This window comes from Aulonocara sp. 'chitande type north' Nkhata Bay, linkage group LG19 (genome assembly GCF_057382095.1).
Source record: "Aulonocara sp. 'chitande type north' Nkhata Bay isolate Kocher_YH1m ecotype deep benthic linkage group LG19, A_spYH_male_GT1.1, whole genome shotgun sequence".
In the NCBI taxonomy this organism is placed as follows: domain Eukaryota; kingdom Metazoa; phylum Chordata; class Actinopteri; order Cichliformes; family Cichlidae; genus Aulonocara; species Aulonocara sp. 'chitande type north' Nkhata Bay.
The window spans coordinates 23,933,469-23,955,767 of record NC_141362.1 but is presented as its reverse complement, the minus strand read 5'-3'; the positions used below and the strand labels follow the sequence as shown (position 1 = coordinate 23,955,767).

General features: G+C 38.5%; 1 protein-coding gene across 3 annotated transcripts in view; it reads right to left on the bottom strand.

The window, feature by feature from the left end:
• uggt1 (UDP-glucose glycoprotein glucosyltransferase 1) overlaps positions 1–19,286 on the bottom strand; it is a 40,880-nt gene extending 21,594 nt beyond the window's left edge. The window contains exons 1-21 of one of the 3 annotated variants that reach the window (XM_086275743.1): positions 19,197–19,286; positions 14,887–15,025; positions 14,538–14,617; positions 13,712–13,842; positions 13,500–13,612; positions 13,245–13,419; positions 12,362–12,458; positions 12,176–12,254; positions 11,822–11,922; positions 9,652–9,751; positions 9,466–9,526; positions 7,148–7,239; positions 6,343–6,493; positions 5,928–6,047; positions 5,755–5,840; positions 5,255–5,390; positions 3,387–3,518; positions 2,243–2,407; positions 1,225–1,345; positions 843–941; positions 637–660 (exon numbers count right to left, since the gene is read on the bottom strand). In XM_086275743.1, coding sequence (XP_086131869.1) covers positions 637–660; positions 843–941; positions 1,225–1,345; positions 2,243–2,407; positions 3,387–3,518; positions 5,255–5,390; positions 5,755–5,840; positions 5,928–6,047; positions 6,343–6,493; positions 7,148–7,239; positions 9,466–9,526; positions 9,652–9,751; positions 11,822–11,922; positions 12,176–12,254; positions 12,362–12,458; positions 13,245–13,419; positions 13,500–13,612; positions 13,712–13,842; positions 14,538–14,617; positions 14,887–15,025; positions 19,197–19,227 — 2,233 coding nt within the window. In that variant the 5' untranslated portion in view covers positions 19,228–19,286. Of the gene's footprint in view, positions 1–636; positions 661–842; positions 942–1,224; positions 1,346–2,242; positions 2,408–3,386; positions 3,519–5,254; positions 5,391–5,754; positions 5,841–5,927; positions 6,048–6,342; positions 6,494–7,147; positions 7,240–9,465; positions 9,527–9,651; positions 9,752–11,821; positions 11,923–12,175; positions 12,255–12,361; positions 12,459–13,244; positions 13,420–13,499; positions 13,613–13,711; positions 13,843–14,537; positions 14,618–14,886; positions 15,026–16,334; positions 16,465–19,196 lie in introns of those variants that run through there. The other 2 variants (XM_086275745.1, XM_086275744.1) reach the window with 2 other exon arrangements.
• Positions 19,287–22,299: the final 3,013 nt, after the last annotated feature.

Below are 22,299 nucleotides of genomic sequence, written 5' to 3'. Positions count from 1 at the left end.
GCTACAGCAGTGGAACACCACACCGAGTGCCACTCCTGTCAGCTAAGAACAGAAGCTACGCCCAATGAATCAGGATGTTGCACAGCTCAAATCATCTCAAACTGGTTTCTTGAACATCACATGACCGCTCTACTCAAATGAGCTCAATCCAATAGATCACCTGTTTGATGCCATCATGTTGATATGGACCAAAAACCTCTGAGACTTACTTCCAGCACGTACAAACAATTAAGACAGCTCTGAAGGAACCAGCACTATCAAGCTGTACCTAATAAAGTGACCACTGAGTGTTAAAGTGCTGCTCTCTGCTCCAAATTTTGCTTCCTTATCACACCGTTCAAACTTTTCATGCAGTTTCTTTGAAATCATACTGGGTGAACTATCATGCTCTCCCACTGGAACAAACAACGTTATAGTGAGCAGTTACATAAACAAATTTTGGTACTCATGCTTGGAGACTGGTGTACAATTATCACATGCATAATTATTAGTCATTTGTGTCCTTTGAGAACTGAACACAGATGGAGGAGTGGTGGTGGATTCACAAACACGGTGCCAACAATGTCGTTAACAGAAAACTGAAAAAAAGAGCAAGTGAGTAGGAGGGGGAATAATGTGGAGAAAAAGGGTGATTACCATGCCTGTTGGTGGTGGTCATCCCTGATGCAGGGAATTTAAAAACACATGAATAAGAGGCGGAAGTGGAGGAGGAGGGGACAGAAGGAGAATACACCAGGAGAGAGTTTAGCTTTGAAATTTTTTATCTTCACAAGTAACAACAAGAAAAAAAAATCCACAGGCATGCTTTTCTACTCAGTGATCAGATGCCAGAGTGCTCTTACCTTTCTTTGTCATATAGTTCATGCTGTTGGCCACAGCTGTGTTCTTCTCTACTGTGTCTAGCGTTGAGAAGCGAGCGTAGTCATCTATGAAGTAGTTATCTGCAAAACGAGATGAAAAAAAAGGAGTAAAGTATCGATTCTGGAGCAAATGTTTTTATAATATACAAACTTTTGATTACATCATATCTGTACTGCAAAAAACGCCAACAAAATAATAATCATCAAATAAATAGAAATAAATAGTAGCAGTAATGGTTGAAGAATATTTGGAAAACTAACTGTGCTTCTACATGAAGCTTTGAGTCATCCATGTCACAGACAGCACATTAGTTTCTGAGGATGATCTAAAAAAAATTGAAATTTAAGAAACCCTCATACTTACTGGTATCAGACAGATCCAGGTAGGTTCTGCTGGTGGACAACACTCTGGGGTTGATTCGAGGAACAACACTGGGCTGGTTCATGATGAAGTCGACGACATCGTGGTCTGTAGCCAGCTCGCCCTGCGAGTGACATGAGAGGAAACGTGCGAGGTTAAAGTAAAAAGTCAGAGTCGTCGCTTTAGCTGCAGAGCTGACAGTCATGCAGGAGGTCCTTCTCTGCAAGATTTCCCTGCTCACAGTTTAAAAAGCACTTCTTAAATGTTAATGGCCTTTTCACTGCAGTTACGGGTGCTTGTTTAGAAAGTTTTCTCTGAATAAGTTTGAGTTAAACATTAAAAAAAAGAAAAGAGAAAAGGTAGGTAGGATGACTAATGCTATGCTGACCAGTAAGACTTCTATAGCCACCAAATTAAATGCTGCTTGCTGTGTTTAAATTCCTTAGAAATCCTTTGAAAGAATCAATTCAAAGATTTGGCTCCTCTGTGTGATGGGCTGACATTAAAAGAGGAAAAATGACAGATGGCATGCTCACAAAGATCCTGCTGAAAAGAGAATTTGTTTTATGACTACAAAGACAGACAGTGTACTTTAGCAAGTTTACTTTATGGTGGCTTAACTTCTGCCTTTAATTTTACACTAAGATTTTGTAGCAGGTCCAGGAAAGAAAAACCTAATTAAAAGAAAAAGGACTGACAAATAAATATATCTTATGAAGTACTTTTTAGAAAAAACAACAACACATTTTTATTGTTAAAAATGAGAATAGATTTGAAGTTTGCTTGTGAAATTAAGGCAAAATGCAGTTTTCTGCATATTGTTCAAAATAATACAAATATAAAATATCAAAAGATGAAACTGAGATATATTATTGGTTGTTTTGAATTAAAGTCCAGCAACAGATTTTTTTTTTTTAGAAACTGTGACTGATGCTCTAAAACCTGTATTTTAGAATAACCCTTAATAAAATAATGATATGGCAGATAATGAGCTTTTATTGTAAATGTGATTGTAACTGACCAGGTAGACGGCCCTTTGGTAGAATGAGGTGGTCTCCAGGATTTTCTGCATGGTGACAGTTTCCAGTTCATCCGGGTCCAGCTGTTCACGCTGGTAAGGTATCCCGTTGTACATGACCACAGGCAGCGGGCCTACTCCTGTTTGCTCATAGTATGCCCGTCCTTCCTGAAAGGGAAGAAAGAAAGAAATGTTATCTGGTTAACCCTTAATTATTCGGCTCTGCAGTCAGTTTTAGGTGACCACTTTAAAAAGGCTGTTCTATTTCTCTTTTAGAACAAAATCACACTTAATATTCTTGCATCTAAAAACCTCTTAAATACATGATACTATTGTACAGTTGCTGCAATTCCACCACATCCCAAATGTGCTCTACTGGATTGAGATCTGATGACTGAAGGTCATCTGAGTACAGTGAACTCATTCTCATGTTCAAGAAACCACTTTAAGATGACTTTATCCTACTGGAAGCAGCCATCAGACGACAGATACTCCACGTCAGATTCCTTTTCTTAGCTGACATGAGTGTGACGCAGTGTGGTCTTCTGTGGTTGCTGCTTCAAAGTTTAACATGATGTGCATTCAGAAATGCTCTTCTGTATACCTTGGTTGTAGCCAGTGGTTATTTGAATTACTGTTGGCTTCCTATCAGCATGAAGCAGTGTGGCCATTCTCCTCTGACTACAACAAGGGTTTTTTCTCCTGATGCTCACTGATTTTTTTTCTCTCCTCTTTTTTCAGACCATTTTCTATAAACTCCGGAGATGATTGCGTGGGGAAAATCGGAATAAATCTGCAGTTTCTGAAATACTCAGAGCAGTCCCTCTGCCACCAAAAAACATCCCTTAGTCAGAGTGACTTAAAATAATCTTTCTTCCCATTTCTGACGCTCAGTTGAGTTGGTGCCGTGTGATTGTCTGCTCAGATATTTGTGTTTGTGAGCAGTTTAATGTGTGTACCTAATAAAATGACCACTATTCATCCACTGATGAATTATCAAACTACTCTTGAGTTGCTCAGTTATCCTTTTATTCTGGTGCTACATACAGCTCTTTTGACTGTAATTGTACACTTAGATTTGCTGTGTTAATAAAAATGTAATTTTAGATTAATAATATGAACAGAAAAAACATCCTGCTCGACTCACCTTCCTGTTGCTGTCATAGCTGGAGTCGGCTCCGAGGACACTGCTGACTTCGACGTAGGGAAACTTCTTCTCCAGCACTTTAACTACATCCCCGACACTCAGCCGACCACCAACTGGCACACGGTTAAACATCTATAAGAGGGAGAAGAGAAGAGAACGGGATGAACAAGTGGGCAAGGCAATTTCATTTGTATAGCACACTTTCAGCACAAGGCAATTCAAGGTGCTTTACATGATTAAAATAAAACAAAAAATAAAGCATAAATCACTATAAAAGTAAAAAACAAGAAAACATTTACAAGAAAGCATTTACAATAAAACAATAATCAAGACAATAATTTATATTAAAAATTAAAACAAACATATAGAGAGCCATAATAGGATCAGTTACTCATAAGCAAGTCTAAATAAGTAAGTTTTAATTTTAGACTTAAAAGAGTTCAGTGTCTCTGCTGCTTTGCATTCTCCCGATAGAGTATTCCAGATGTGAGGAGCATAGAAACTAAAAGCTGCTTTTCCATGTTTAGTTCTGGTTCTAGAGACGGTCAATAAACGAGAGCTGGAGGACCTAACTGATCTGGATGGTTTGTACCATGATAGCAGATCCCTAATGTACTCTTGTGCTAACCCATTCAAGGACTTATAAACTAATAAAAGCACTTTAAAAAGTCTATTCTCTGAGCTACAGGGAGCCAGTGTAATGACTTTAGAACTGGAGTAATGTGCTCCATTTTCTTGGTTCTAGTGAGAACACGAGCAGCAGCGTTCCGAATCAGCTGCAGTTGTCAGATTGATTTTTTGGGTAAACCTGTGAAGATACTGTTACAGTAATCAAGGTGGCTAGAGATAAATGCATGGATGAGTTTTTCTAGGTCTCCTTGTGTCATCAGTCCTTTAATCCTAGAAATGTTCCTCAGGTGATAGAAGGCTGACTTTGTTATAACTTTTATGTGGCCCTGGAGGTTCAGGTCTGAGTCCATTGTTACACCTAAATTTCTGGCCTGGTCGGTAGTTTCTAGTTGGACCAGTTTGAGCTGATTACTGATATTTAATCAATCTTTTTTGGGTCCAAAGATAAGTCAGTTTTGTTATTGTTCAGTTGAAGGAAATTATGAGACATCTAGTTGTTAATTCGCTCAATGCATTTATTAAGAGTTTGGATAGGTTCAACATCACCTGGTGACATTGAGATATAAAGTTGAGTATCGTCTGCATAATTGTGGTAGTTAATATTATTGGTGGTTATAATCTGGCTTAACGGGAGCATGTAAATGCTAAATAAGAGGGGCCCGAGGATGGAACCCTGGGGGACCCCGTATGTGATTTCTATATTTTGTGATGAAAATTGGCTAATTGACACATAGAAGTTTCTATTCTTAAGGTAGGACTTGAACTAGTCGAGTGCTGTACCAGAGAGTCCGGCCCAGCTCTCTAGACGTTCCAGTAATATATCATGATCAACGGTGTCAAACGCCGCACTAAGGTCCAGTAGTACCAATACTGTGGATTTCCCACGGTCAGTATTTATACGGATGTCATTAAACACTTTGACAAGGGCTGTCTCGGTGCTGTGGTGCCTACGAAAACCAGACTGATAAATATCAAAGCGGGTGTTCATTGTGAGAAAGCTGTTTAACGATAAATGGAAGATTAGAGATTGGTCTGTAGTTTTGCATTAATGTGCTGTCTAGGTTCTTTTTCTTTAATATTGGTTTGATAACTGCTGTTTTTAAGGCTTTTGGGGAAGACACCTGATAGGAGGGATGCGTTAACTATTTGGATCAGGCAAAGAGTAACAGAGACACAGATTAGATAAAGTCTTACAAAGGTCTTTTTCACTTCCTAGTTTCTGTGAACAATGGACTCACCGACATGACGGCTTCAAATGCATTCTGACTGTCCACCTCTTCAGTGATGTAGTTGTAGGCTCGGACGAGTGCCACACCGGCATCTTGCATACCATCTATGTCGTCTTCATCAGACACCACAAACACCAGCCCGATCCTAAACACAAACACGGAGCAAGTAAGCTTCCAAAAACAGTTAAAATGCAGAGCGTGTGCTGCCTGCTTCATCAGTATTCAAACAAACTGACCATCCCAAGATGCCACATGCAGCGCGGTATCAAAGGTCTTCCAAACATCCCTGACAAAACTCTTAAATTAAAAATGGATTTTTAACTACACATTTCTACTGACTACCAATGCTCTGCAGCACCTCTTTTATTTTATTTATTTATTTTAGTTTTCTGGTTACTGTACAGCAATAAAAAAGTGATATGTTGTGCATTCAAATTCATAAAAGCTGATAATTAATTCCCAAGAAAATGTCCAAAAAATGTATACATCTTGATGACAGAAACACCAACCTGAGGGGTATATTATTAGCATAAAACATCTCTGCGACGCTCAGCAGTTCTACAGTGTTCTCCTGGGTCGGATCCAGAATGATCACCTGCAACAGATGCGTGTTAGCATTCATCAGAAAAGCTTCAGACCTATTTGGATTCACAGGGGTCTGATTAATAAACTGCGCTCTTACCAGATTGTGAAAGTTCTTGCGGATCTGCCTGATGACTCCAGGGAAAGTTGGTCTGAGCAGCTCCTGCACGTTGGAGGGCCATGAGCTGTACCTGTAGTCGGTCTCCAAGTTGTTAATCCACTAAAAAGGAGAATGCAGTGAAGAGGAAATGGTTTAAATTAAGTTTAAAAACAAGAATGAGCAGACAAGAGCCAACAAGAAATTACTTTTTACTGCTAGCGGAAGGAAAGCACAACGATAATTTTGGAGGGCTTGAAATGCCTCCAAATTTTTTTCAAATAGAAACTTGATTGCACAACAAAAATCTTCCAAACACAACACATTTCTTTCCAAGCTTATTTTGGTTAAGTCCCTCATTTGCTGCAGCATTCAACAGTTAGTTATTAGGGACGTGTGTGAACACGGACACTCTTACACTGATGGCCGGGCTGCGGATGTCGACGGCGTAGTCAGAGTCGGAGGGCTGGACGTTGAGCTTCAGGATGTCGTGAATAAAAGGTGTCTCGATTAGCAGGGAGCGCAGACCCTCCATCACCCGGGCCTCGCTGCGCAGCACTTCAAACACACTGCAGGTAGCAAAGGACAGAGGCGAGTTAAGTGGTGCAGTGTGTGTGTATTGTAATCAAGAATTTGAGCGTAGCATCTAGACTGCCTTATTATCTGAAAGAGATGTATAAGTAGAGCTCATTATTTTCAGTTTTGATCTGGCTTATTTAAATCATTAAACAGCAGGTAAGATGTGAATGTGAAATCAGATTTTAAAAACATGACAAAGAAAAAGCAACAATCTCCGTTATTATACAGTCTCACTCTCAACTTATTTTATCGATTGGTCGAGCACAACCTATTAATACCTAATACAAGAACTAATTTTTGAATATTCCAGTAAACCCAAGAATATCACTTGGGTACAGTTTTCCATATGGAAGCATTTGCTGCTTCTGTGACTATCATTCAAATCTTTTCATGCCCCGTTTTAGGCCCAGTTGTCTTAACATTCCCAGGTCTTAAGAGCCCAAACACACGCACACACACAAAAATCTTTAATTTAATTTTACTTTACATTTTGTTCTAAACAATTGTTAAAGTATATAATCAGTCAAGCTACGGTCTTGACTGATTATATACTTTAATTTGCAAAAGGTTAAAGCAACACAGATGCATTTCTGTGCTGTAATTACTGCAAATTAGATGCTCAAAATATGGCTTTTTATGTGTACCTGAAGATGTCCTGTGCGTCCAAATCTATATGCAGCCCGTTGATGAACAGCGCTGAATCCCCGGGCTGCAACCCCAGAGTTCCTTTGAAAAACTATGGAAAGAGAAACGTCAATATGACTAAATATCCTGTTTGTGTCAAGCTCCCCATTCAACACCAGCTGAGCTGTGAGGCAAACAACATCAAAACCAGCCATCATGTAGTCAATTATACTTTAAAACTAGAGGCAACAGTCAACACAAAGCCACAACGAGTCACGTTGACAGCTCTAAACAAGCACTGACAACTCTGTTCAAAATCAGCCTGTTTAGAGCAATTAAACCCCACACTAAACAAATCTAATTATCAAAGAAGGGGTGTGTAAATGTGTGTGAATATGTCTATGAGAAGAGACCCGCATGTGTGTTTGTGCGTCTGCACAGGCAAAAAGAAAGCTCAAAGTCGTTCTGGCACAGTCAAATCTCATTACAGAAAGACAAAGACATCAGATTAATCATACTCCAGACATTGCAATTACAACAAGACATGATTAACACAAATATTGTTCATCCCACTTAAATTGTGTGAGTGTGTGGATGCATGCCTGTGTGTGAGAGAAAGACAAAGACGTGTCTGTGTGCGAGCAAGTGCACGTGTCCAAACTACTTCAATCAATAATCATTTCTCGCTGTAGGACTCTGCGCGCCTGCTGAATGAATCACCGATTCAGTAATTAGGACGTTTGTCTGCTCAGCCCCACCATCAGCCCGAACTCCTGTCTGCACACCAAGATAATGTGAGCACAGCTTCAGGAGAGGAGACCAAGCAAAGGAGAGAGAGAAAACACTGACAAGAAGAAGGGGTGAGTGCCTATTCCACTAACAGGCGAAGCAAAACACACATTGTCAAAAACTGAATGCTTTCAAAGCAGATGATGTTTACAATTGATCACAAAGTAAAAGGTAAAACAAAACCAGGAGGGGCAGTTTCATTTTGAGAGACAAAAGCTACTTGATTGTGGATGTTTGCAATAATGCTGTATGTCTCGGTTCGTCCTCTTTAGTGGATTAAATTGGTAAACAGCTAAAGCTAAATTATCCCTAACCACTAGAGGACACAGTCTGCAAGATTAAAAGAATAAGGATCCTCGATAATGGAAAGACAAACATAGGACAGATGATGAAATCGAGCAGTTTGAAAGCAGATGATTTAGTCTTAGCCACTGAACTGCTGAGCTAAAAGTTAATGATTCAGGCTGATCAAAACTCAATTTTAGAGTTTTTTTTACTCTCACTTTGTGAGGGGCAGCCAATCACAAGAAATACTGCTTAAAAGGGGAGCAAATCTATAGGGGAAGGAGCTAAAGCGACGTCTTTCAGACAGCGGATGAACTGAGCAGCTGCACCAACGCCCACTATAAGATTTATAAAGGTTATTTTGAACTGTGAAGCATACAAAGCTACTCCAGGGAAGCCCAAAGAATAAAAAATTTCTGATGGATATGAAAAGATCTCACTTTATGCCAACGAAAAGGTCTTGGAGGCACAAAAGAAGGAACCAGAATATCAATGATGTAGCAGCTTATGATCCACCAGAATTCACAGGTTATTGTAAAATGTAAAGTTCTTAATGAAAGGTCTAGGTTTTGTTGTAACTGGTAAAATCCACCGAGAAGTCAGGGAGGATCACAAACAGCCATAAGGGGGACAAATTAATCTTGTTTCACTAAAATCACACTAATATTCTTTAAAGAAGCAGCAGATCTTGTGAAAACGAATATGACCTTCATCTTGCACCAATTCTTGTGAATTGTGGAGATATGTATGGACAACAGATGCTTTGCCATCACATAAGCCTATCAGTCCTTCGATTGGATGAGTCAATAAAAAAACAAAACAAAAAAAAGAGCCTCGTCATCCGGTCTTTGCAAGAAGACAAGAAAAGCTTGTGTCCTAATGAGATTTTTATGTGACATCAGTATTGTTTTTTCCCCAAGTCACACAGCAAAGACGTATGACATCAGAGAGAGGAATATAAAGACTAAAGACACTGACACATCGTGTTGAGGTTGGGATCGGAGGTAATGTTGCATAAATTAAGTCAGCTTAATTCATGTTGTAACAATTACATGTGGTTTCTAAACCTGAAAATACCTGAAATGATCAAGTCATTTAGTGTTAGTCTAACAAGCACATGAAGGCCTATTAACTGCATTCATGATGTTAAAAGAAAGTGAAAGAGACTAAAGGGTTCATTTTCATCTTTAACCAAAAGCAGAAATGTTTTCATTGTGTTACAAAAGGGCAAGTGGGAAAAAATAGAAGATGATCAAACATGTACCTTTTGATTCTCGCCAATCTCTTTACGGATCTCCGAGTTGACCACAGTTTTAGTGATTGACCTGGGAGAGAAAAGGAAGACTGAACTGTGAAACTGCTGACTATCCAAAATCTACACAAACCAAGCTTCTTATTGTAGTTACTGCTCATGTGTGTGTATCTGTGTGTGTTTTCGTTTCTCCTCTACCTGGCCTTGGTGGGAAAATTCTGACTGAGGTCTTTCATAACATTGAGGGCATCAACAGCAGGAGCAGCAAGAATGCGAGCAGCTGTCTGGAAACTCAGATCTGTAAAAGAGAAGGTGGGTGGATGTTCAGGCAGGCGATGAGGGTCAGAATGGGAAAGAGATGAGTGGAAAAATTAGTAAGAAGAACAGGAAACACAGGAAAAGAAGAAAAAAGAAACAATGATCATAATTAGAAGACATGTGAGCACTTAGACATAAAACAAAGACAAGGGCTGCTTCAAAGATCGTTAACTTACTCTTGATTATTTAAAAGGACTAAGGCTATATGCTTGCAGCTCTGTACAACACAGACATTTCATATGGGCAAATTACGATTCACATTAAAGTGTCGATGCTGAAATGTTTGTGTTGAGCAGGAATAATGTTTATGATGTTCGCCACCTTAAATTGATATAAACGCAGATATACTTATCATCACGTTAATTTGTAAGTGTGGAAAAGATAAAGGGGTGTATGGAGCTTTGGTGTGCAAGGAGGGAAGAGAGCAGTGAGGATTATTTCAATGCAGTGAGCATCTCTGTAATGGTGTTGTAGTCTGTGTGATTATTAGCCTCTGGAGGTCTCCCTCTCTTTGTAAACAGGCTGAGCTAATGAGCCCCACAGGGTTAGGAGATAAAGACAGACGCCCACATGACAGTCTGACAGTCGAGTTCAACCTCCTCATCTCCTCGGAGCCTTTATTTGCCAAATATAAAAGCAGCCGAACGCTCACATCCTGATTACACCTACTGATAGGCTGACCTTTTACATATGGAAGCGTTTTCTTTAAGAAACATAAACATAACAGATGAGCTGGAGCCAATATAATTTTTTATTTGCTCGATAACATCAAAAAGAAAATGACAAAATTAAAAAGTATATGTGATTGCATCTGTGAGAGTGAGTTTGAACTGTTAATCAATATATGATGTCATCTTAATCAATGCTTTTATATTGCTGCAGACAAAGCTTTCATGTCTTCAAGGTATTATGGCTCAAACGCATCAAGAGGACAGTGATCGATTGCAGTCGTAGATCAGAGATCGATACAGATACATTTTCAGCTGCTAGTTTGATTTACAGGTGGAATGACATCATGGTTAAAGCAACAGAAGACAACTGGAGAAGCCAATGTTAATTTATTTTCATTTATTCCTGATCAAAGGGTTGTTGAGACAGAGAATAGGAAAGCGTTTTTAACTTTCTAATAGTTCAGGAAACTCCCATGGTTAACAGATGATTTAAACAAATACAGTATATGTACGGTGCTAGCATGTGAAATTACAGATACAGTTTATTTTCTCTCATATAATACTGTTTTGAGGTGGACCCATTTCTTGGTCCACCTGTTTGACTCGCATTAACCAGTCCTCTACCTATAATGAAAACTACTACCAACTAGTTGGTAATAGTTAAGCATATTGGGCATTTTTTCTATTTAACACATGTTAGGAAATCCCAGAAAAGACATGGGCTTCTAGGAAGCACAGGCTGACTGCTTTTACTGTAGGCGGCGATTATGTTTTCTGCTGTCTGTAGTCACTCCCCAAAGGCCCATTCTGTGCTAGAAAAAAAACACCTTGAAATGATCTTTTTTTTCCCCCATTTGTGGAGTAAGGAGGGTATCTTTAAAATGATTGTGTAACGAGATATTCCTGTGAAATTGTAAGAACGTCAGAGGACGCTCTGGGTCAGCTAACAATTGATTTGAATTTAATGGGTATGAGGACATGGGATTTTTCCCATCGGATAATTGTCTTTGTCAGCCATAGCTATGGAAGTAATAGATAGAGAACGAAGTTCAAGTCCTGCAGGTATATTTGCAGGATCATAAAATTGATTCTCTGAAAAATTAAGTCACAGGAGCAATGCCCACAGGTGTTATCTGTAGATTAAGAGGGCCTCACAGTTTATTTTCTGCTAGCCTGTCAAGATGTTGACTCGGTCAGTTTTGACAAGTTTGTTTCATTGTGCTGTATCATTATTTATTTACACGTGTAATACCAGAAACAGATACTTCCTTACAGAGCCTGTTCATATTGTCAAAACCAATCACTCAGAAGGAAACTGCAAACACAGAAAAATCTGCTGATGTCTGAAATAAGACAATTAAATTTGGAAAGAGGCCCACCTTGCATTTGCCAGACTTTCAGAGGTGCCATCTCGTTGGTGCTTTCAACTAAATGCTTCCTCAATTCTTTAAGCTGTTCCTTGAGCTCCGGGTAGAGGGTCCTAGTGAGAAAGATGGACAGAATGCATGCATCTGTTAAATGACTTAAGTGCTAATTAAGAAAAAGTTGTTGGATTCACAGATTGATTTGATTATTTCTGGTTAGTTGAGCACAGATGTGGTCGGTGCTTCAAGACAGGAGGAAAAAAAAAGAAAAAAAAAAAAAAGAAAGGCTTGGCTGAGAGAGTGTGGTGCAATTCCTGGACCTAATCCAAGCTTTGAATTTTTATCATAGGCTGACACAGAGTCACTCACTTGAGTTTGCCAAAAAGGAATCCCTGAACCTCATCCACTGGATCATTCTCTCCGATCATTGTAGCATTCACCTCCGCCCCTGAAACCACAATCAATTAACTCGATTTTCAAGTCAGGACTCCTCTGGGATTACAACACTGTGGGCATGTGTGTATCGACTGTGTGTCTTCCTGTGAGTATGTACACCTTGGACTTGTGTGTCATCCTTTGCTTTGTACTCCTGGCTTTTGATGGCCAGCTCCACTCCATACCCGGACAGATACACCTTCTTTCCTCTTGACTTCTGCAGAAGAAGAAGAAAAATAAGAAAAGATGGGACATCACATGCTTATAATTGTGTCACACACAGAAAACGCTTAATTGCAATTAATTGCATTTGCAAACAGATTAAAAGACACAGTTATGCTAACCTGATGACAAAACAAAAAAATTTTTTTTTCTTAATGTAAAAAGCTCTGTGAACGTTCTTGTGTTCCCACTTGTAAAAAAAATAAATCCCACTCACATTATAAATGCATGTGCTTGCTGACTATCTTCCATGTGCAGACAACCAGCTTGCTAAGTACTTAAGCCACTAACTGTCCCTGGTCTGGCCCCAGAGCTATATGCACAGAGTAAGAGTTAAATGTTACAGCCTTTCTAGTGCCCAGGACTTCCTGCCTGAAAGACAGATGGTGAGAATAATTTAGCATAATCAGGGGGAGGAAAAAAAGAAAAACACTATCAAATGGATTTGCATGTGAGGGGAAAGTAATCCAACTTGAGAAACTTGCAGTCTAGCATGAGGAACTGGAGAAGCTCTTTTCATCCCAGGTGTAAATGAGGACCGTCTTAAACTGCAGATTTTTTTTTGTAAGACGAGGATAAAACACGGGAGCCCAAAGTAACTTTGGGATTTCACCACATGACTATAAACCAACTTACACTTATAAAACTATTCCTGACATGGAAAGCATTTGCTTTATTGATAATTTCACATACCGGTAGTAGTGACCTAAATACGCTCAATCTCAAACTATCTATTGTGATCTTCTCATTTAAATTATATTAGAAGTAAAGCAATTCTTACAGGCAGGTAGTGGCGAAGCACGTAGGTCACCGAGCCTTCATTAACTTTGGATAGAATGACTTGGTGAAGCTTCTGGAAATCTACCGTCCCAAACTGGGCGTAAAGAATCACAACAGGAGCATCTGGATTTGAACCTGGGTATTTATGATCACCTTTAAAAAGATATGGCTTTGTCCTGGAAGAGAGAAAAAAAATTTAATCTTAATAATATAATTCGTAATCCTTTTGCTTTAGATGTATGTGACTTTTTTTTACCTTTGAGGTGCACTTTTTAGGAGTGCCTCTAACTTCTCTGCATCACAGGTCTTCTCTCCGTGGATGCTCAAAAAAGCTGAGCAGCCAAAAGGAGGAGGCTCAGTGGACGCTATCTAAAAATATACACCCAAAAAGCATAATCAGTACTAATATCATCCTACTCACATGTATGCTCAAGCCTTCAAAACAGCTTTAAATTGCCCTGCTGTTACCTGTTGGAAGGAGTGTACTGTTGCAGAGTAAGCTCTCAGTGAGAGTGCGAACTTCAGCATGTTTAACTGGACGGAGCTGAGCAAGGCACTGGCTCTCTTCATGATCAGATCATAGTAGGCCTGATCTGTGTCTGTGTGGGGACAGCAAATGTGCACACGTAAGATTTCGGTGTGGTCTCGCCCCTCCCTAGAGGACCTATTACCCTTCATATTTAATTACTGTAATCTATATTAAATAGCTTTGCAGAATTCACAATTCAGAATAATCCTTTTTTATGTTACACTGGGCTGTGAGGCAATAACCACAGATCTTATCTCGCTTCAGGGTCACGCTCCCTGCAAGCAAACTTTCTTCTAATTCGCTGGGCCTCACAAACGGAAGGTCTGAACAGCAGGTGGACGGGGCTGCTGTGCTGAGAGAATATCTGTTCTCACTTACAACATAAGGTGCCATAATCAAAAAAAGGAGAAAAAACTGTGTTCAGAGCAATCTGAAGCCTGAGTTTTCACTGGGATTACTTGCACAAGCGCTGACCTCAATATCGGAAAATCTGACCAAATTTAATATGAGTAACCACCACTGGTACAGTATATATAATAAAGAGAATAAGGAAAAGCATAATAGGTCCCCTTGAAATTGTGTTACAGCAGTTCTGGTCTAACTGAGATACACTTTTTATTGTGTTATTGCTCCAACGAGTATGTGGCTAAAACCCCGACAATGCAATTACTGCCAAGATGCTGCATACACATCATAAATTCAGCTGCTCACAGCGCAGAAACTAAAAGTGAAATCTTGTCCACAGAGTCCAAAGTTTTACTTTACCGTCATGCTCTCCTTCTATGTTTTGATTGGCCTCTACAAAGTCCCAGAACTTCTCCTGGCTCTCCTCTGCCATGAACTCACTGGGGAAGGAGAATATGAAAGTGGCGGTCTCATAAGCTGGAAATGCATAGTGTCAGCTACTGCAAACAGCACAACACCTAAAGCCCTTAATTATTCACAGTCTTCCTCAAGGACATATCAGTGAGACAGAAGTGTAGTTTAAACTCACTTAGAGGACAGTCACATGAATGACCTCAGAACACTGATTTATCTATTATCTTCTTTTGAAATGTAATTTATATGTAATGCAGCCAAAGTGCTGCTCCCTTTGAGCAGTGCAGTGTCATACCTGGCCTCCAGCAGCAGCGGTGTATCAGCCCATTTGGTTGTAAGAGTGGTTGTGACAGCCTTTGAATCCGCACCCCCAGATGCGACAGAGAGCAGCGAGAGCAGCACGATCCACAGAAGCCACATCCTCAAGCCTACACCTGAGGGAACAGAAGAGTTGGGAAGTGAGGCTAAAGATTTCCACATTGCTGTTAAAGTCGAGCTCAAAATAAACAGTGTGAATGATAGTATCATCCCGCCTATTGTGCTATGCGGTAGTGAAGAACGGAGCCCACTCAGCCACCAAAGTAGATTATAATGTTATCTGGCTCTGTACGAATTGGCTGAACATCTCACTGCCAACAGAGATAAAACACAGAGGCAGATCCTAACAAACTACAAGCTCAGTGACCACAAAGATGCCATTGAAAGATGAAGACAATAAAAACATGGAAACGGAAATACAACACAATATGTAGCCACTGTCAAACCTTTAATAACAATAAATCATTTCCTTTAACAAATTCAGCTCTGTTTATGCAGATTTCCAAGAATGCAGTTAATTATCTCTCAAATAAAAACATACAGATATAACATACTACAACTACTGTGTATAACCAACATATATTATTAATTGTATATTAATAACATTTAGTTGCTTACACTCTGTCCTAATGCGTTGGTGCTACTGTTTGCTGACACTTTTATATACTAAAGATGACCTTTGAATTGAACATATTTAAACCTTGGTTTTCTTCATGGATGGGGCCATATGGACTTAGGGAACACAGGGATCAAATGAGGCCGTCTATGTGCAGTTCTAACCTTTGTACCGTGGTGCTTTTTTTTTTTTTTACCTAGAATTTGCTTCAAAAGACCCTCCGTAGGATACAACATCTCAACTCAGAGTAAAAGCTCCTGAAACAAGGAAATGTTTCAAAGAGACCTCTGAAGAAAGAGCAACAGCGCTTAAATAGAAAACACATGTTGCCATTTTTACACATTTTTGCTTATCATATAATTTCATTTATGCTCTCATGAGTTCTTGCAAACAACATTTCCAAATGATATTATTTTTAGCAACTTATATTTGGATTTCACCTTAATTAAACACCAAATATTCAGTGGCTGTAAGGGCACTGATTTTAACATAATTGGTTGATTTTATTGTATTTATATTGCACAGCAATATGACAAAAATAAAGTTAGCCTTCCTGAGCAAGGTCGATTTAAGTCCCCACCTCACTCGTTTATTGGTCACAAGCAAAAGGATGAGATGGTGGATGCAAGTGGGAGAAATGAGCTCCCTCAGAAGGGTGGCTGGGATTGCCCTTAGAGACAGGGTAAAGATTTCAGTCAATTGAGAGGGTCTCAGAGTAAAGCCACTGCTCCTCCACATTGAAAAGTGCCAGTTGAGATGGGTTGGGCATCTGATTAGGAAGCCTCCTGGGTGAGGTGGGTATGTCCTACCAGGAGGAGGCCGTGCGGTAGTCTCGGGACACACTGGAGCAACTATATCTCTCAGCAGCCCTAGGAAGGCCACGGTGTTCTCCCGGATAAGCTGGAGGAGGTGGCCTGGATAGGAGGAAGTCTGGGTTTCTCTGCTCAGGCTGCTGCGCCCGCAACCCGGCTCCGATAAACAGACAACAAAATAAATAGATGGAAGGAGTTAGTTCTTCCTTTGCGGTCTTTTTATGTTAGTCTGTTAACTAAACTACACGCAAAACTGTTTCAGTAGCAAGGACAAACAATTCTTATATTTTAATGGACAAAATGAGCGTTGTTTTTGCCTTTGTATGTATTTGTAAGACCACAGTATGGTGGGTGAACTCTAATTTCTGACGGCACTGAACGATCCATTATTCAGTGCCACAGGGTGTGCATAACAGGCTTTTATCAGCTTTCCACTGAATAATATTGAGATCTGATCAAATCCTGTTATTAAATAAAAAGTCTGCTCAAACAATAAATGGTTCCAAGTTAGTCATTTAAAATTAAAATAAACAAAATTAATATTATTGTTTTACACATATGTATGATTATGTGGTCTAGACTTTATAATCATCTTAATAGTAGGACACATTGCGCTGCTTCAACAAGTGTAGTGTCAGAAAATATCCTTAAGACTCCTTATTAACATCGTGATACCGCCTTCAGCAGTGCTGCCGACAACATAAGGCTTGCCAGGCACAGTAGGATACTGATAATTTGCTAAGAAATTCAAACACGGTTGTGAAGTGTTCACCTAAAGCAAGGTACCAGATCATCTCCTCAAGCTGTGCAACTGATTCTACATGTTTGACTACTTAGCAATTATACAAGAATACACATAAATTAAATATTAAAGAAAAGAAACACCTGGTCATTATTTATCACTTCATGGGAAAAAAACTGTAATTAATCTAAACAAAGCTGGATTTTTAAACATTTTATTCCTCATATTATGCAGAATCATTTACCTGTGCAAGTTTAGCTGCAAATAACGTAACACAATGCTTCCTATTCACGATTGTAAAAGTTATATTAGTTATATTTTATCGTATGTTAATATGACAATTTTTCTTCTTGCTTTTGGGATGCACAGCTATTAACCACACAGCAATGTCAGACCTTGCCGATTACCGTGTGGAAACAAAATAACATTTACCAAAGGTGGTGGCTGAGGTTTACTTTTTTTGTGTCTGATCATTTTTTGCCCTGGATCAGAGCTCAACAAAGACAAATAAACAGCAATGAAAAATTAATGAAATAAATAATTAATGCTGGTATCAGGATCATCTGTCAAATTTAAACATCGGTATGATGCCAGGTTTTCCATATTGTTGCATTTTAGAAATATTTTTTTAGGAGTTCAGTATTTAGAACGGCTTAAAAAAAAGCCTTAGAGCCTTTAAAGGCCCAAAGAGGATGCACCAGTAACCTTGTTTCTTTGTGTTACCTGGCTCAATAAACTCTAAAAACCTGGTCAGAATTAACAGGTATCAAAACAGCAGTTATCAGCTTTGTCTACTAACCTAGACCTTTCGCCTCAGGCTCTGTGCATGTTCACATATAGCCTGATACTATCAAGTATCATTTCACTCTTCTTCCACACAAAATTGATCAATCGAGTGCTGCCTACTTCAGTCAGAGACATTATTACAGGAACTGGTGATAGAGATCTCCAAAGAATAGACTATAAATATATAATGACAAAAGCCAGCACCAGTAAATGTAAATGTGTCCTGCCAGTTCATCTTTACAGCTGTTCAAATGCTTTTAAACACAAATATCTAATAAGCCAATCACATGACAGAAACTCAATTAATATAGGCATGTAAAGTTCTTCCCCATTCTGATGGCAGAAATGAGGAAGAAAGGGAATAAGACACAAATTACCACTGGTTGTAACCAATGTATGCAGAAGAGCATCCCTGAATGCACAAAACATCAAACTTTAAAGCAGGCTGGCTACAGCAGAAGGTACACAGTGAAAGAATGGACCCATTCTGCATCCTATCAGTGGTTCAGGCTGGTGGTGTTGCTGTAACTAATCCAATATCACAGTAGTTGGAAGTTATCTTGCTATGGTCAATAATGATACTCTGCCTGGTAGAAGGGGCGAGTGTGTTTTTTGGGCCAAAAGGGCGAGTTCAAATACCCTACCACAAAACAACCAATGGGTAGTGAACCAGTGGTTATGTATAATCTGCTGGGTACACTACACTTCATTGAAAGACACCTGGGTGACCAGCAAGTCAAACTCTAAATAACTCTAAGATATAAGGTCTGAGAAGACAAAAAGAAGAGACAAACTGACGAGGAGGAAATGCATGAACCCTTCATCGCCATATCATAACGTTACAGATTTCTTTAATAGTGTTACGCTTAATTACAGCAGAGCAGGATGCTGAGGCTGTAAACAAAACGTGCCATCATTTCTATCCAATGGGAGAGTTCAGCGTGGCTCATCCGTCCAATGAGTGCACAGTTTGGACATCCGGGCTGTCTCAATGACAACCCTCAGAGCTGTCATAATAGCTGTAATCACGAGTTAACTGCTAATTGTAACAAACACCTCACACGTTCAAATTTTACTGGTTTAACCAGCTCTAATGTCTGCTATATTTACTCTTCAGAGCCCATTCAAAGCCGGAAAACTCACGGCGAGCTAGCGCTACCTGAAATTAATGCTAGCTAACGCCTCCCGCACAAAAGCAAAACTGCCCGATTGCACCTGTTTTTGTTTACTTACACGCACAAATTGTCAAATTCTGTTGAAAAGACAATAAACAGCCTTAGCTACAAGCGTATGAAGCTCCACAACACAGAAAATTAATGATTTAGTCTCACCGAAGCCGGCTCGGTAGCTTCCTGAATTCATGATCCGCTGTGGAGTGGGCGGGTCCTGACAGGCTCATTAGGCAACCACAATGTTGCCTGTTCAAAATTACTGAACCTCTCAGCAATAAATGATTAACTAATAAGACGTGCCTTAGACGGTGAACTGCAAATTTCGCTGATAATTGATTCACTAATTAAAAACAAAGACTGTCAAAATCCTTTTTCTTTTTATATTTATTATTATTGTTGTTGTTAGTGTTGTTGCCTAAAATTATTTTCCTGATTTAAGTAAACTATGTGAAAGGACATTATTTTTTAAAAGTGTAAGAAGTGAGAAGCAGAAAATACATAATTTAATAAGCCGTATTATTAAAACCACTGACAAAAAAAGCAGCACCCACTTAAAGATATTTGAAAAGAAAGTATTGCCAGCTCTTGGCAATAGCACTAACCAAGGACTTACCATTGTCTCTTTTAGCTTGTTTCCCAATGGTCAGAGGTGGGAAGTAACAAAGTGCTTCAGGTAACAAACACTTTTTAATACGGGCCTGACAAAGGGTGTAATTATCTTAGAATTAAATGGAATTTCCACGTATTATCACCTGGAATTACAATATAATTATATTTACCTACAAATACTTAGTAGTAAATAGACTACAATAAGGGGGTAATAGTTCAAGATTTAACAAGAAAGAAGAATTATAGTGTAAGTCATTTTAAGTAAATTTCCAGGCATTTTGTATGGTTAATTTTTAATTTTACATCTTACAGTGTAAATATACTGTACTTTTTGGGGTGCCGCTGTATTATGTAGTAGCTTAACCTTACTTATACTATATACTACCTAATACTTCTGTGCATCACAGATGTTCCACTATTCAACTGTCCTCCTATATTACATATAAACATGTGATTAAAGACTGTTGTCCCTTTCCTACTTAGAAAAAATTAAAATAAACCCACCAGCAAAAACTGCAGGACATAGGCACATTTGATCTCTATATTAATGGAGATAGTCAAACTTGAGTTCTTTCTTTCACAATGATCAACCATCAATCAGAACTTTCAAAAGGACTGTGAGAAAACACAAATGATTAACACAAATGAAGAAAGACTCCAATAGAATATTTTTTAAATTTTTAATTGTAATTCAAACTCGAACACAGTTACAATAAACTGCTCTTATTGGCTAAAGACAACGTTATTTAGCCTTTTCTATTTGTACAGTTCAGTCATTTCTTTGCTTTTTGTGCTCTCTTCTTTTGTTCTTAGACCTTAGTTTTAAACAGTTGGCAAGTGATTACTGGAGGTTGCAAAGAGGTGTACAGTGCTGCATCGATCTGCTTGTGATTGCTGTGGTCTTCAGCAGTTTGCATGGAAGATGCAGACATGTCTGTAAACTACTCGCTGAACAGTGTTGAAACTGTTAATGAGACAAGCTGAAATAACAAGACATTCCTAGTCTACGGTAAGAATGAAATTACAAGAGAATTGATGTGAACTACAAGAGGGACCTGTTTGTATCACGATGGAAGAAATGGATGGACTACATTAGAAAACGCAGGCCAGTTTTTGCTTTTGCTTTAGATTTTGACTTTGTTAACTACTAGAAGACTAGAGGAAATATTAGTTATATTAGTTATATTAATGGAAACAAAAACACACTCCCTATATTTATTTATTTATTTTTCTTTCCTTTTTCTTTTTCCTTATGTATTTTTTATTTATGTTGTTTGTTATTTCCTGTTTTGCTTCTTTTTCTTTTTTTCTTCTTCTTTCATTCTTATTGTATGGATATTTTAGTTGTTTAAATATAGAAAAAAAGAAAAAAATATATATGTACTGAAAGATAGCTGAAGTTGATGGTATTGTATAGTGATTCTAAAATGTCAATAATAAAAAAAAAGAAAAAAAAAGAAATTACAAGAGAATTAAAAACGTCATACAGTTAGAAGGAAGTATTTATGTGTTGAAAATGTGTTTAAAAACAGTAAAATGTTGTCTTGTTTAAAAAGTGGTTTATGCTAAGTATTTGTAGGTAAATATAATTACATGAGATGAGATGAAAGAACCAAAAAAAGCATATAGTTCATGCATTATTTATTATCTTTTTGGTGCAGATGTACAGAAGTTGTGGTTGCTGTATTACGGCATCTAGCTTATGCTACAAAAAAGGAATGAAAGGGGTTGCTTTTGAAAGCATATCATTTCAACTACAACATTTCCCTGTGTAGTTTTTCTGTGCAGTGTGTCTGCTAGTTAAATGTGCATCTGCTGTGTTTCTCAGAAAGACAAAAGAATGACTGATAACTTTACTCAGAGATGGAGGAAGAACCATCCGTTCTCTTCTGCTCATCCTCATAAGGGTCCTGGGAGAGCTGAAGCCTATCCCAGCTAAATTTTGTAGTTTTGTAAGTTTGTAATTCCTTGCATTTTGAATTCTTGTATTTTTATATTAGTATGACATGAGGTTCAGATAGCTTTTCACAAAAATACCCAGTAGAAATGTCTTCCAAAGAGCTCCTGTTTACTTTTATACTTTGAGGACATTTCAGAGTCATTACTTTTTAATTATTACTTGAGCAAAGAAATTGAATCAGTATTTTAACCTTTATCTGAATATTTTTTTAACACAAGCATTTTTAAGTGTAGAATGCCTGTGCTTTTGCCACCTCTGCCAATCATGCACCCTGCTGTCTCCTGTTACAGTGCTTTCTTTTTTTTATATATATACAGAGGTTTCTCTTGTCTTATTTATTTTTCTTTTAAAAATGCGCTCTTTTCACTTTTCACTTGAGCCGAACGGGTTTTCACACAATTTCGTTCTACTTAAAGCACAATGACAATAAAGATTCTGACTTCTGTTACCGATGTAACTGACACATGCACAAGATGCACTTCATAAAACCAAACAGGACCTTCTTCCATTGCTCTATGAGTGAATTCTGACACCCATATGTCCACTATGGGCCTTTGACAGTGGTCAGCATGAGCAGTCGGAAAGGTCTTGAACTATTCCCAATTTCTTAATATTTTGGATAAATATTTATTGAAACACGAGGAAACATAAATAGGAATACAGTAAATCAGGCATAAGCAGAGTTTGTAAGAT